This window comes from Anolis sagrei, chromosome 11, assembly GCF_037176765.1.
Source record: "Anolis sagrei isolate rAnoSag1 chromosome 11, rAnoSag1.mat, whole genome shotgun sequence".
NCBI lineage: Eukaryota > Metazoa > Chordata > Lepidosauria > Squamata > Dactyloidae > Anolis > Anolis sagrei.
The window spans coordinates 22,535,906-22,551,646 of NC_090031.1; the positions used below are offsets into that span (position 1 = coordinate 22,535,906).

Sequence of the window (15,741 nt, forward strand, 5' to 3'; positions counted from 1 at the left end):
GTAGTGCTGTCGTTGACGGCTTTCGTGGCCGGAATCACTGGGTTGCGGTGAGTTTTCCGGGCTGAATGGCCGTGTTCCAGAAGCATTCTCTCCTGACATTTCACCCCCATCTATGGCAGAGCTTGTGAGGTCTGTTGGGAACTAGGCGAGTTATTTATTTCATATCAAAAGCATTGCATACATTAGTATAAAACTGATAAAAATAGGCGGCTAAAGATCTTTTGATCAGAAACGGGCAACAGCAATGGCATTGTCTGTAGCCTCCAACAAGTTTTTCTCTGTACATGAGGCAGGGCATTGCGGACAAGCATACAAATGCGGAGCTGTTCTGCTCCACAGTCACACAAGGTGTGGGATTCTTTTAGGTTGTGCTATTTTGTCAGGTTGTCTTTTGATCTGCACAATCCACTTCTGAGTCTGTTCAGGGACTTCAATTCTTGGTTCACCCCTGGAGGAAGACCCTCCCTCACGGGGGGCCAACCAGATTGGGTTTTCTGGTTGAGTTTCCCAGAGGATACCCTTGCTGTTGTTGGGGGGATGCCAAGAGGAGTTGTAGTTCTCATAAGGCTTTTCCTTGATTTGAGTCTACTGGGACACGGAAAGAGCCTCCTCAAAAACTGAGTAAATACAGTCGGGCGTCCCCCGGGCAACGTTCCTTGTAAACGGCAAATCTTTCCAAACCCAAAAGCATTGCTTTTAAACATTTCCTAACTAGGCAAGTGAGGTTTATGTATCCGTGGAATAATGTCCAGGATGGAAGAAAGAACTCTTGTCTGCCTGAGGCAAGTGTGAATGTTGCAAGTGCCCACCTTGATTAGCACTGAATGGCCTTGCAGATTCAAAGATTGGCTTCTTCCTGCCTGGGGGAATCCTTTGTTTGGAGGTGTTAGCTGGCCGCGGTTGTTTCCTGTCTGGAATCCCCCTATTTTTTAAGTGTTGCTCTTTATTTACCATCCTGACTTCAGAATTTTCAAATACTGGTAGCCAGATTTTGTTCATTTTCATGGTTTCCTCCTTTCGGTTGAAATTGTCCACGTTTGTGGATTTCAATGGCTTTCCTGTGTAGTTGCTGGAGTGGTCCAGCATTTCTGTGTTTTCTCAAATAATATGCTGTGTCCGGGTTGGCTCATCAAGTGCTCTGCTAAAATTCCATATATACAGTGTTCCCTCGCCGCTTTGCGGTTTGCTAACCAAGGATTCGCTGTTTCGCGGCTTTTCAAAACAATTAATTAAAAATACAAGTAGCGAGGGAACACTGTATATAACAGACTTGAGTTGCAGAGTTACTCACAGACTTCCTCCTCCGGGGCCAGAGAGGGCCGCCAAGGCAGCTTTCTCTGGGGCCTGCAGCTTCCTCTGGGGCCATAGAGGGCCACCAAGGCAGCTTCGCCGGGGCCAGATAGGGCCGCCAAGGCAGCTTCCTCCGGGCCAGAGAGGCCCACCAAGGCTTCCTCTGGGGCTAGAGAGGGCCACCAAGGCAGCTTCGGCCCAGGCCAGAGATGGCCACCAAGGAAGCCTCCTCTGGGGCCATGGAGGGCCACCAAGGCTTCCTCTGGGGCTAGAGAGGGCTGCCAAGGCAGCTTCCGCCCGGGTCAGAGAGGCCCACCAAGGCTTCCTCTGGGGCTAGAGAGGGCCGCCAAGGCAGCTTCCGCCCGGACCAGAGATGGTCACCAAGGAAGCCTCCTCCGGGGCCAGGGAGGGCCACCAAGGCAGCTTCCTCTGATGCCAGAGAGAGCCACCAAGGCAGCTACTGCCAGGGCCAGAGAGGGACGTCAAGGCTGCTTCCTCCGGGGCCAGGGAGGGCCACCAAAGCAGCTTCCACCAGGGCCAGAGAGGGCAGCCAAGGCAGCTTCCTCCAAGGCTAGAGATGGCCACCAAGGCAGCTTCCTCCGGGGCCAGAGAGGACCACCAAGGCAACTACCGCCAGGGCCAGAGAGGGACGTCAGGGCCGCTTCCTCTGGGGCCAGAGAGGGCCGTCAAGGCCGCTTCCTCCAGGGCCAGAGAGGGCCACCAAGGCCGCTTCTTCCAGGGCCAGAGAGGGCCACCAAGGCAGCTTCCGCCCGGGCCAGAGAGGCCCACCAAGGCTTCTTCTGGGGCTAGGGTTGGCCACCAAGGCAGCTTCCACCCGGGCCAGAGATGGCCACCAAGGAAGCCTCCTCCGAGGCTAGAGAAGGCCACCAAGGCAGCTTCCTCTGGGGCCAGAGAGGACTGCCAAGGTAGCTTTCACTGAGGCTTCTTCCCAGTCGCTCTTCCTTGGGCGACTGGGTGAGAGCCCCTTTCCAGTGGGGAAGCAGGGAGGGAAGGAGAAGGGTGGCTCCAGCAAGGGGAGAGGGAGGAAGAAAGGGAGGGGGAAAGAGGAGAAGAAGAAGGAGAGAGAAGGGGGACAGAGGAGTGGACAGTTATACTGTACACATACAGTATAGCATCCCTACATCGCGGTTTTTCACTTATCGCGGGGGTTCCTGGAATGGAACCCCCACGATAGGCGAGGGATCACCGTAACCCCACTTGCCTAGTTTCCAACAGACTTCACAACCTCTGAGGATGCCTGCTATAGATGTGGGCAAAACACCGGGAGAGAACACTTCTGGAACATGGCCATACAACCCTGAAAACTCACAATGACCCAATAGTAGTGCTGTTACCTGTGTTTATAAGTATTCCATTGTAACGTACAGAGAGGCACTGTGCTTCTTCCCCCCCCCCCCCCTTGAACATTTATTTCCACCTAAGCTAGCGATGCAACTATGCAGAATAGGTTCCTCCTTCCAAGTGAGAGCTGTGGGTCAAGCAGGCCTTCCCCTTGGCCGACCAAGAATGGTGGCAAGCCTGGCTTATTCGCTTGTCGAAAGAGAGGAACTGAGAGCGGTGGTTAGAGCTGTGTGCCTCTCTTTTGCAGTATCAACTCCTTAGGATTTGCACGTCCCGCTGTGCAAGCAACACTTGAGTAATACATACAAGGGACAGATGAAGTTGTTTTTACATGACACTACACACCAATCTTCTATAGCCGCCAGTATTAAAACACTCTAGTATTGTACAAGTGTCACACACAAGGATGGGTCTAACAGTATAAACTAACTTTTAAAAACTTTCCCTTGCTGTTGTGTTTTTTTTTAGAAAGAATATGAACAAAGGTAACTTGGGGGGAAAAAACAGCGGAGAGTCATCCTTGTGGCACATTCCTAAGAATGCCAAGTGTATTATTGAGCTCTTGTTGAGAGATACGTATGCTGTCGTTAAACCAACGAAGTGGGTCAATGTAATTGAAATGATTGTAATGCTGTGTCGGGACCTGTTGACAACTTTGTTCCTAAAGCTCACAAACTCAGTAGGAATCCTGTGTTAGCCATATTTTATTTATTAAAGCTGTTCACAAGAGGTAAGGACTATGTTCAACTTTTACCAATATCTTAATAAAACAGCAAACATTAACCCCTTGTCTGCCTATTTCAACGGGAATCGCCGTGGGTTGTGTGTCTTGAACTTCTCTCCAGTGACAAGAAAATAAACACAATCCTCAGCGGGGGCAAAATTACCACCTTCCTTTTGAGATTATTTTATTTATTTATTTTATTTGGGGTTCTTGTACCCCGCCCTTCTCACCCTGTAGGGGACCCAGGGCGGCTTACGACAGCAAAGGCACGCTTAGATGCCTGCCACACAAAACAATCATCACAGAAGTACAATTCATAGTTACCACAATTCAAGCCATTATCCCAATAAAATCAATAAAAACAATACAAATCTAATTCTTCCTCCTACCCTATCAGTGTACACTAACTCATAGATCTGTTTTTGATTCCACTTCGACAATCCTGCTGATCTTGCACATCTGATTGTCTTATTTAATTGTCTTATTTAATTGCCTGGTTGCCCAAAGGCCTGGTTCCACACCCATGTCTTCACCCTCCTCCTGAAGGAGAGGAGGGATGGTGATGTTCTGATTTCCCCCGGGAGTGAGTTCCACAGGTGAGGGGCCACCACAGAGAAGGCCCTGTCCCTCATCCCCACCAAACGTGCTTGCGACGCAGGTGGGATCGTGAGCAGGGCCTCTCCAGATGATCGAAGGGATTGTGTGGGTTCATATACGGAGATGCGGTCACGCAGGTAGGCGGGTCCCAAACCGTTTAGGGCTTTGTAGGTGAGCACCTGCACCTTGAATTGGGACCGGAAAATGAACGGCAGCCAATGGAGCTCCTTAAACAGGAGGGTTGACCTCTCTCTGTAAAGAGCACCAGTTAATAACCTGGCCGCCACCCATTGGACCAGTTGGAATTTCTGAGCCGTTTTCAAGGGCAGCCCCACGTAGAGCGCATTACAGTAGTCCAATCTAGAGGTGACCAAGGCATGAGCCACCCCGGCCAGGTCAGCCTTTACGAGGTACGGTCACAGTTGGCGCACGAGTGTCAATTGTGCAAAAGCCCTCCCGGCCACTGCCGACGCCTGAGCCTCAAGCCTCATTGCGCTGCTCCAAAGACTTGGTCTCACAGCCAGGTCTTCACCATCCTTCTGAAGGACAGGAGGGAGGGAGCTGATCTAATCTTGCCAGGAAGGGAGTTCCATAACCAGGGGGCAATCACTGAGAAAGCCCTGAGAAAGTGCCTGTGATGGTGGTGGGACCGAGAGCAGGGCCTCCCCAGATCTTAAGTTTCCGCAGTGGTTACTGTGGGCCAGTCTGTGTATATGTGTTGTGTGTGTATATATATTTATGTATATGTGTCTATATGTGTGTTTGCGTTTATGTGGTGTCATGTACTTTTTATTTTTGGCTTTTAAGTCTCTTCTGCAGGTTTTTTTTTGTGTGTTTTTATGAGTGATGGTCACTCATTGGCCTAATACGTGTATTGTGCCCAAATTTGGTGTCAATTCAGCCAGTGGTTTTTGAGTTATGTTAATCCCACAAACGAACATTACATGTTTATTTATATAAAATCTCAGTTCCTGGAATTGGAAGAATATAGTGTGGTTCACACTGAATATTGCAAATAAGACACTATGTGTTTTACAACAATCACACACTGTCGTATAGCCCCATCAGCGCCTTGCTTGCATGTTGAATGGAGACAATACAAGGGTTGAATGAAAAGTAATGCCTCCACCTTCAACTCCTCAACAGATGGCAGTGCTGGTATGCGGCAGGTACTGGGTTGTTCAGTAGACTCTCCTCTACAGTTCCATTTTGGCGGGAAGCCTTAGCATTGAACGATTGTGTTGTTAAAGTGCGAAGTATGGAACCCTGCGAAGACAGTTGGTCAATGCGACTTAAGCAACATGCAGTCATTGAATTCTTGACAGCAGAAGGTTATCACCCCAAAGGAGATTCATCAGAGAATGCAAGCTCTTTATGGTGATAGTGTTGATAGGAGTACTGTGCGTCATTGGGCGATTAAGTTTAAAGATGTTGAGGTGGGAATATCTGACTTGCATGACAAACAAAGAGTTGGACGTCCTGTGACAGCAACCACCGAGTTTCACGAGCAAAAGGTTGACAGATTGATTACCATCTGCCAGTCAAGGGGGTCCCAGTGGTGATCGGCACACTGTGTGCAGTGCCTAAAGACCTTGGCCTACACTTAAACACAATCGGCGCTGACAAGATTACCATTTGTCGGCTGCAAAAGGTCACCCTAATGGGATCTGCATGCATTATTCGCCAATACATCACACAGTCCTAGACACTTGGGAAGTGTCCGACGTGTGATCCAATACAACACTCAGAGAGAATCACTCTCTGAGTGTTTCACTCTCTGAGTATCACTCTGAGTGTTTCACTCTCTGAATGTCACTCAGAGAGAAATTAAAAGCATAATCGGCATTTCACAAGAACATGTGGGTCACATTATTGCCTTGCTTGGCTATCGGAAGATCTGTGCACGATGGGTTGTGGAAACAGTGTCGACTTCTTCCGTGACAGCTTCAGAAAACTTGTTCATTGTTGGCAGAAATGTATCCAATTGTCTGGTGATTATGTGGAAAAGTGAATAGTGGTAGTTAAAGAGCACACTCTAAGGATTATATCTGCGTTTGATTTCTTAAAATATTTCCATCCAAACCCAAGTAACAAAGGTGGAGGCATTACTTTTCATTCAACCCGCATATTTTTATCCTGTACAGAGAAAGTGTCATCAGTGAGGAAAGACTCTGAGTTGTGGTGGAAGTACTTTTGGAAAACCAGACTCGCACAAGGGTTTTTAAATTGCCAAGCACATCTGCAGAAATGCACTGCTGTCTTCAACCAGAATCCAATGCTACATTCTGTTCGGGCCCATTATTTCCACCACAATATGCAATTCCACCCCTGGCCCGCCAAAAAACCCCAAAAAACCCATGTTTCAAATGTCCCAGAAATTCTGTACCACATTTTTGGCAACACAGAAATTATGCAACAAGAGAAAAACAGGTTGCTTACCTGTACTTTGAAGTACTTTGAACTACGTTGAAGTACTTTGGCCACATCATGAGGAGACAGCAAAGCCTAGAGAAGACAATTATGCTGGGGAAAGTGGAAGGCAAAAGGAAGAGGGGCCGACCAAGGGCAAGATGGATGGATGGCATCCTTGAAGTGACTGGACTGACCTTGAAGGAGCTGGGGGTGGTGACGGCCGACAGGGAGCTCTGGTGTGGGCTGGTCCATGAGGTCACGAAGAGTCGGAGATGACTGAACGAATGAACAACAACACCTGTAGCCGTAGTCAGGGGCGGCTCAAGCCATTACGGAAAGTAAGCCTTTGCAGTAGAGTTGATTTTGCCCAGGGGCGCTCTTGAGGCACTCTTGGGGGGAAATAGACCTTGACATATGTGAGTTGTAGTTACTGGGATGTATAGTTCGCCTACAATCAAAGAGCATTCTGAACTCCACTAATGATGGAATTGAACCAAATATGGCACACAGAACTCCCACGACGAATAGAAAATATATATCAGTGATTGGTTGGGGGGGCGGGGGCGCCAAAATACTGTTTGCTTACTGTTGAAAATTACCTAGGGCCGCCTCTGTACCCACCACACGTTGCTTGAAGCGCTCTTGGGGGAAAATAGACCTTGACATATGTGAGTTGTAGTTACTGGGATGAATAGTTCGCTTACAATAAAAGAGCATTCTGAACTCCACCAATGATGGAATTGAACCAAATATGGCACACAGAACTCCCACGACAAACAGAAAATATATATCAGTGATTGGTTGGGGGGTCGGGGGCGCCAAAATACTGTTTGCTTACTGTTGAAAATTACCTAGGGCCACCTCTGTACCCACCACACGTTGCTTGAAGCGCTCTTGGGGGAAAATAGACCTTGACATATGTGAGTTGTAGTTACTGGGTTGAATAGTTCGCTTACAATAAAAGAGCATTCTGAACTCCACCAATGATGGAACTGAACCAAATATGGCACACAGAACTCCCACGACAAACAGAAAATATATATCAGTGATTGGTTTGGGGGGGGGGGGGGGGGCAAAATACTGTTTGCTTATTTATTTATTTATTTATGTATTTGCTTTATTTCTATACCGCGTTTCTCAACCTAATTAGGCGACTCAATGCGGTTTACACAATGTTAATTAACACAACAATAACAATTAAAACACAGCATACACAGTAGCAAACACACAACAATCATACATAGTGCCTCGATGACAAGCAAGATCCAGTCTCATAATCCTTGTGCCGTTCCTATGTTCAATTTACCGTCATCCTATGTTCGATTGCGCTGATTAGCCAAACACTTGCTCAAAGAGCCAGGTTTTAAGCTTCTTCCGAAACGCCAGCAGCGAAGGGGCCTGTCTGATGTCATTGGGTAGGGCATTCCATAGCCGAGGGGCCACCACCGAGAAGGCCCTGTCTCTCGTTCCCGCCAACCGTGCCTGTGACGCAGGTGGGACCGAGAGCAGGGCCTCCCCGGACGATCTTAATATCCGCGTCGGTTCATAGGTGGAGATGCGTTCGGAGAGGTAAGTGGGGCCGGAACCATTGAAAATTAGCTAGGGTAGTTCTTCGCCACTCTTCCCCATTCATTGCACAGGCTTGCTTTTCAGCATAATGCCCAGAACACAAAACTACACAAGCGCCACCATTTCCATGTCCATTTTATTAATTAAAAGAGTGCAAACCATTTTCATCGGAACCCTTTACGAATTTTTACAGCAGTTAAACATGACACCGACAAGTGAATGTGTCTGCGACGTTCCCCGTTCCAGAGGAAACGCACAACTAGCTTTGAAAAGAGTAGCCCATTGGGCACAACTTCACAGAACACCTTTATAGCAGCTTGAATGCAATGCACCATGGCAGCAAAAAAAATAACAACAACAACGTTTGGCAATAAGGATTTGTCAACTGGGAAACACCAGGAAGGAAAGGAGCAGCTTTCACAAAGCAACATGTCGCCGTAAGAAGCATCAAGTCATACCATTTCAAAGTAACAGCAGCAGGAGGGGAGGGGGTGTCCCTTCTTCCATCCATCACACTCTTCAGCCACTGAGGATAGACAAGGCTCAAAAGCACCTTTGGGAGGCACACAAGGGCGCAGGTTGAAACCACACAGGATCGGAAAAGCAATACAGCTTCACGTTCAGGGAGAGCATGTGCGTAAGGCATTGCCAGAAATAATGCGGGTGAATTAAGGGAGACCCTGTACTGCTGCGCTACGGCACTTCCGACAGCCAGCCTCAACCAACGCTACTCCGAGTCCAGGCAGGCCTTGCCACCAAACGCTCTACCTGGGGCAAAGAGAGAAAAGAGGCACAGGGAGGGTCAGTTCTCGTCAGGAGAAACCGAGGGAGGAAGGGAAGGAAGGAGGGAAAAGAGAAGGAAACACATTCATAAATCTGCAGACCCCAAAACATTCTTCAAAGCTGGGTTGTTGTAGGTTTTTTTGGGCTATATGGCCATGTTCTAGGGGCATTCTCTCCTGACGTTTCGCCTGCATCTATGGCAGAGGTAGTGAGGTCTGTTGGAAGTAGGAAAATGGGTTTATATTTCTGTGGAATGACCAGGGTGGGACAAAGGATTCTTGTCTGCTGGAGCTAGGTGTGAATGTTTCAACTGACCACCTTGATTAGCATTTAATGGCTTCACACCTAGCTCCAGCAGACAAAAGTCCTTTGTCCCACCCTGGTCATTCCACAGATATATAAACCCATTTTCCTACTTCCAACAGACCTCACTATCTCTGAGGATGCTTGCCATAGATGCAGGCGAAACGTCGGGAGAAAATGCCTCTAGACCAGTGGTTCTCAGCCTTCCTAATGCCGTGACCCCTTAGTACAGGTCCTCATGTTGTGGTGACCCCCAACCATAATGTTATTTTCGTTGCTACTTCACAACTGTAATTTTGCTACTGTTATGATTCATAAATATCTGATATGCAGGATGTATTTTCAGTCACTGGACCAAATTTGGCACAAATACCCAATACGCCCAAATTTGAATACTGGTGGGGTTGGGGATGATTGATTTTGTCATTTGATAATCCTGGAGTTGCTGGAATTTATAGTTCACCTAAAATCAAAGAGCCTTTGGAACTCCACCAATGATGGAACTGAATCAAACTTGGCACACAGAATTCCCATGACCAAGAGAAAATACTGGGAAGGTCTGGTGGACACTGACCTTGAGTTTTTTGAGAGTTGTAGTTCACCTACTTCCAAAGAACACTGTGGACTCAAGCAATGATGGATCTGGATCAAACTTGGCACAAATACTCAATACGCCCAAATGTGAATACTGGTAGAGTTTGGAGAAAACAGACCTTGCCATTTGTGAGTTGTAATTGTTGGGATTTATAGTTCACCCACAATGAAATAGCATTCTGAACCCCACCAATAGAATTGGACCAAACTTTCCATACAGAACCCCCATGGCCAACAGAAAATACTATGTTTTCTGATGGTCTTTGGTGACCCCTCTGACGCCCCCTCGCGACCCCCTCAGGGGTCCCGACCCCCAGGTTGAGAAACACTGCTCTAGACCATGGCCATATAGCCCGAAAAAACCTACAACAACCCAGTGATTCCGGCCATGAAAGTCTTCAACAATACATTCTTCAAAGCATTCCATTAGTGGGCTGCAAATATTGGACATTCAATCAACTTAGAAGATTGGGAGAAAATTCAGAAGAAGAAAATAAAATATGCACATGCGTTGGATTTAAAAGAAAATTGGTTAAAAATGATGTACAGGTGGTACATCACAGCTCAGAAATTGGCTAAATAATAATAATACAAATAATATAATATTACAATATAATATCTTCTGGTCGCTTCTGGAGGGGATCACAACCAGACACAGTGAAGACATCTGCCCTTGCGCTATGCTACTCTGCTGCTGAGTATGCATGCCCAGTGTGGAACACATCCCACCACACCAAAACAGTATGGCTCTTAATGAGACATGCCGCATTATCACGGGGTGCCTGCGCCCTACACCACTGGAGAAATTACACTGTCTAGCCGGTATTGCACCACCTGACTTCCGCCGGGAAGTAGCAGCCAATAGTGAAAGGACCAAGGCAGTGACAACTACAGCTCATCCCGTTTGGGTATCAACCAGCATGTCAACGACTTAAATTAAGAAATAGTTTTCTAAGATCTACAGAGACACTCGCTTGAACCCCTCAGCAAGCGAGAGTCCAAAAGTGGCAGGCTCAAACCCAGAACCTCAATCAGTGGTAGGAAAGCCTACACACCACAAGCACTTACGAAAAGCCACTAAGAACAAAGATCAGTATCTGAAAGGGAGCTTCTCCGATAGCTCTTTCAGTTCACAGATTTCAAATCCTCTCAGAAATTAGGCAGAGTGTGGTGGGAGACAGCGAAGGCGTCTTATTGCAAGGAAGCCATGTCACATTAAAAATAACAACTCAACAGGACATCTTTGGGGCATTTACCTTGTACTGTCTTTTCCAGCAGCAAAGGAGTCTTCAGAACCAGCCTGGTCACCCTCTGGGAAAACGGTACACAACTCTAAGGCTAAAAGCAAAAGAGTGAGCGTTAAAAAACTGTAGAAATATTAAAAATTAACTAGGTATTTTTGGTTACAAAAACTTGAGTCAAGCACTGAAAGGATTAAATGGACGCAGAAAAAGCTGCAGTTCAATATTAGCAGATGTGTCTGTAGCTTAGTAACCCTCACTCTGAGGGAGGCCTCAGTGTGAGAGAGGCCTCAGTGTTAGAAAAGCCTGTGTTAGTTCACCTCAATATGAGAGAAGCCTCATTGTGAGAGAGGCCTCAGTGTTAGTTCACCTCAATATGAGAGAGGCCTTAGTGTGAGAGAGGCCTCAGTGTTAGAAAAGCCTCAGTGTTAGTTCACCTCAATATGAGAGAGACCTCAGTGTAAGAGAGGCCTCAGTGTTAGAAAAGCATCAGTGTTAGTTCACCTCAGTATGAGAGAGGCCTCAGTGTTAGAAAAGCCTCAGTGTTAGTTCACCTCAATATGAGAGAGGCCTCAGTGTGAGAGAGGCTTCAGTGTTAGTTCACCTCAATATGAGAGAGGCCTCAGTGTGAGAGAGGCCTCAGTATTAGAAAAGCCTCAGTGTTAGTTCACCTCAATATGAGAGAGGCCTCAGTGTAAGAGAGGCCTCAGTGTTAGAAAAGCCTCAGTGTTAGTTCACCTCAGTATGAGAGAGGCCTCAGTGTTAGAAAAGCCTCAGTGTTAGAAAAGCCTCAGTGTTAGTTCACCTCAATATGAGAGAGGCCTCAGTGTTAGAAAAGCCTCAGTGTTAGTTCACCTCGATATGAGAGAAGCCTCAGTGTGAGAGAGGCCTCAGTGTTAGAAAAGCCTCAGTGTTAGTTCACCTCAATATGAGAGAGGCCTCAGTGTGAGAAGGCGTCATGTGTCAAGCTCCAGTATGAAGGCTGCTGTGTGTAAAGCTACTGTATGAAGCTCCTGTATAAGGTCGTTGTGAGAGGGGGCTACTTCTCATTACCTTAGTCTCAAAAATTGTCAAAGTTTAAGACACAATTAGGAAGAGCAGCTTAGGGGGAAGGGATTGTTTTTATACCGAGATAGTCCTTAATATTTGCATCAGAAACCACATGGAGGCTCTTTATCTGTCCAAAGAAACTCAATTTTTGTCATGATCCATGTGAGAATCAGTAAGATTTTAAAAAAGGGGGATGGGTAAGGAAACTAAACTATAAGGAAAGGAGAAAGGGAAACGAAGTATATGTTATTTGATAAGAAATTGGGACTTTCAAAACTATTTCTCTCCTAAACTCAAAAGAGGGACAAGGGGAGACAAATAAAATGGATATAACCCTTTACTGGGTTGTTGTAGGTTTTTTGGGGCTATATGGCCATGTTCTAGAGGCATTTCTCCTGACGTTTCGCCTGCATCTATGGCAAGCATCCTCAGAGGATGCTCACTACCTCAAGGTGGTCAGTTGAAACATTCACACCTAGCTCCAGCAGACAAGAGTTCTTTGTCTCACCCTGGTCATTCCACAGATATATAAACCCTTTTTCCTAGTTCCAACAGACCTCACTACCTCTGAGGAAGCTTGCCATAGATACAGGCGAAACATCAGGAGAAATGCCTCTAGAACATGGCCATATAGCCCCAAAAAACCTACAACAACCCAGTGATTCCGGCCATGAAAACCTTAGATAACCCTTTACGTTTATTAAGGTAAGCCTTTTAATGTAACACTAAATTTAATTATCATTTTAAAATTAATTTATTGGTTACAATTAAATGGCTTTAAAAGGTATTCCAGCCTAAATGATACGGAATTAAGACTTTTTCAATTTATTAATAGTTTAGTAAGCTAGCAAAGCTGTTTATCTGCATGAGAAAGAGGCCCAGCGTGGAAGTAAAGAAGGAAGTATAAAGAACTTTGTGTCATGGAAATCTTGTTCTTGTAAATAGTGCAACCATATTATTTGTTTTAAAAAGCCTCCTATGGAAGATATAACATTGGTCTATGTGTTTTTATTCTTTTTATCACTTTGGGCTACTGGTGCTGGGTGCGGAGCCCCCGGTGGCGCAGTGGGTTAAACCCCTGTGCCGGCAGGACTGAAGACTGACAGCTCGCAGGTTCTAATCCGGGGAGAGGTAGATGAGCTCCCTCTATCAGCTCCAGCTCCTCATGCGGGGACATGAGAGAAGCCTCCCACAAGGATGATAAAAACATCAAATCATCCGGGCGTCCCCTGGGCAACGTCCTTGCAGACGGCCCATTCTCTCACATCAGAAGCTACTTGCAGTTTCTCAAGTCGCTCCTGACACAACAAAAAAACAAAACAAAAAAACTGGTGCTGGGTCACGCTGTTGCTAATAAGTTACTCTGTTGTACATTTATGAGGAGGGCCTTTTGTTAAAAAGCCCACTCGCCCAACAAAAACAATATATTTTCATTTAAAAAACAATACTAAAAGAAATTAACCAAGATATTTTTTTACAGTGCAATACAATACAGGGATAGATTTGTGAGGAGCCTCCTAAACCAAGAAAGGAAAGAAAGACTTTCCAACTACAAGAGAGGAAATTCCATCTGAACATTAGGAAGAACTTCCTGACTGTGAGAGCCGTTCAGCAGTGGAACTCTCTGCCCCGGAGTGTGATGGAGGCTCCTTCTTTGGAAGCTTTTAAGCAGAGGCTGGATGGCCATCTGTCAGGGGTGATTTGAATGCAATATTCCTGCTTCTTGGCAGGGGGTTGGACTGGATGGCCCGTGAGGTCTCTTCCAACTCTTTGATTCTATGATTCAATGTCTAGGCACGGTGGCCTTTTCAAGCCCTTGTCCCTTCAAAAAACCCGATCTCTTACTCTCATTTGAAGGCTGGGCCTGGAACCCCTGGGCGAAGAGGTCTGGGGTGGCCCCGGGTGTTTCTGCCTCCTCCTGCTCTTCATTTTCCGTGTCGCATTCAATGTCGCTATCGCTGCTCATGCCAGGCAGGAGGTGGAGGATGTGCTTCTGGCAAAGGCCAACTGCACCTAGTGAGGAGGCAGAAGAATAGTTGGTTAGGAAGCCAAGCACTGGTTCTTCAAAGGCGGTGGCTCATATTCCTCTCCCCTGGAACTGGACTGCAATCCTACAAAACCACTCCACTTCAAATCTAAACAGAGTTTTTTCCCCTGATAGTTGTTGAGTCCAGGGAGAAGAAATGCGCCACCCTCCAACGACTCCCACTATTTGACTAGTGATCCCTAACCCATCTAAAACACAGACATGTGCCTTTCATCTCAAGAACAGAGAAGCATCCCGAGCTCTGAAGATCACCAGGGAAGGAATCCCACTGGAGCATTGCAGCGCACCCAAATACCTGGGAGTCACTCTGGACCGTGCTCTGACCTACAAGAAGCACTGCCTGAACATCAAGCAAAAAGTGGGTGCTAGAAACAATATCATACGAAAGCTGACTGGCACAACCTGGGGATCACAACCAGACACAGTGAAGACATCTGCCCTTGCGCTGTGCTACTTTGCTTCTGAGTATGCATGCCCAGTGTGGAACACATCTCACCACACTAAAACAGTGGATGTGGCTCTTAATGAGACATGTTGCATTATCACGGGGTGTCTGCGCCCTACACCACTGGAGAAATTACACTGCTTAGCCGGTATTGCACCACCTGACATCCACTGGGAAGTAGCAGCCAATAGTGAAAGGACCAAGGCAGAGACATCTCCAGCTCATCCCCTGTTTGGGTATCAGCCAGCACATCAACGACTGAAATCTAGAAATAGTTTTCTAAGATCTACAGAGACACTCGCTGGAACACCTCAGCAAGCGAGAATCCAAAAGTGGCAGGCTCAAACCCAGCACCTCAACCAATGGCTGATACCAAATGAGAGACTCCCCCCTGGGCACACAGAGGACTGGGCGACCTGGAAGGCACTGAACAACTGCGCTCTGGCACCACGAGATGCAGAGCCAACCTTCAGAAATGGGGCTACAAAGTGGAATCCTCGACATGCGAGTGTGGAGAAGAGCAAACCACTGACCACCTGCTGCAATACAACCTGAGCCCATGCACCATGGAGGACCTTCTTGCAGCAACACCAGAGGCACTCCAAGTGGCCAGATACTGGTCAAAGGACATTTAACCAACTACCAAACTCACAAGTTTTGTATTTTGTCTGTTTGTTTGCTTTGCTCTGTTAGAAATGTAATATAATGGACTGGTTGCTCTGATACGACAAATAAATAAATAAATAACTAGTGGGTTACGGTTGGTAGCAATTGCTGTTGGGAACATCTGGATGACCACCTCTGCCTCAATCAACAGATGGAAAGCATGACCCATTTTTTTTTTACAGCATTTATATTCTGCCCTTCTCACTTCGCAGGGGACTCAGGGCAGATCACACTGCACATATACATGGCAAACATTCAGTGCCATAGACACACAACATATATAGACAGACACACTTTCCAGCTTCATGAGGGTATGCTTTTTTAAAAATTCTGGCCATCATGGACTTTGATTAACTATTTCTCTGGGCTACTTTGTTCCAGCTTATATTCCTACCTAATTGGATTTACCTATTTCCTTAAAGTGCTTTTTACTTTACTGCTTTTTAACTATCTATATAAATAAAAATATAATGTTCGTTTGTGGTATTCACAGAACTCAAAAACCCCTGGAGGAATTGGCACCAAATTTGGACACAATACACCTAACAACCCAATGTATGTCCCTCACTCAAAAAAATTTGATTTTGTCATTTGGGAGTTGTAGTTGCTGGGATTTATAGTTCACCTACAATCAAAGACCATTCTGAACCTCACCAAC

At 46.5% G+C, this 15,741-nt stretch overlaps 1 protein-coding gene across 1 annotated transcript in view; it reads right to left on the reverse strand.

Annotated features, from left to right (window-relative positions):
• Positions 1–8,076: 8,076 nt before the first annotated feature.
• TRIM37 (tripartite motif containing 37) overlaps positions 8,077–15,741 on the reverse strand; it is an 85,621-nt gene continuing 77,956 nt past the window's right edge. The window contains exons 23-25 of the mRNA XM_060757043.2: positions 13,771–13,938; positions 10,891–10,972; positions 8,077–8,722 (exon numbers count right to left, since the gene is read on the reverse strand). Coding sequence (XP_060613026.2) covers positions 8,719–8,722; positions 10,891–10,972; positions 13,771–13,938 — 254 coding nt within the window. The 3' untranslated portion in view covers positions 8,077–8,718. The remainder of the gene's footprint in view (positions 8,723–10,890; positions 10,973–13,770; positions 13,939–15,741) is intronic.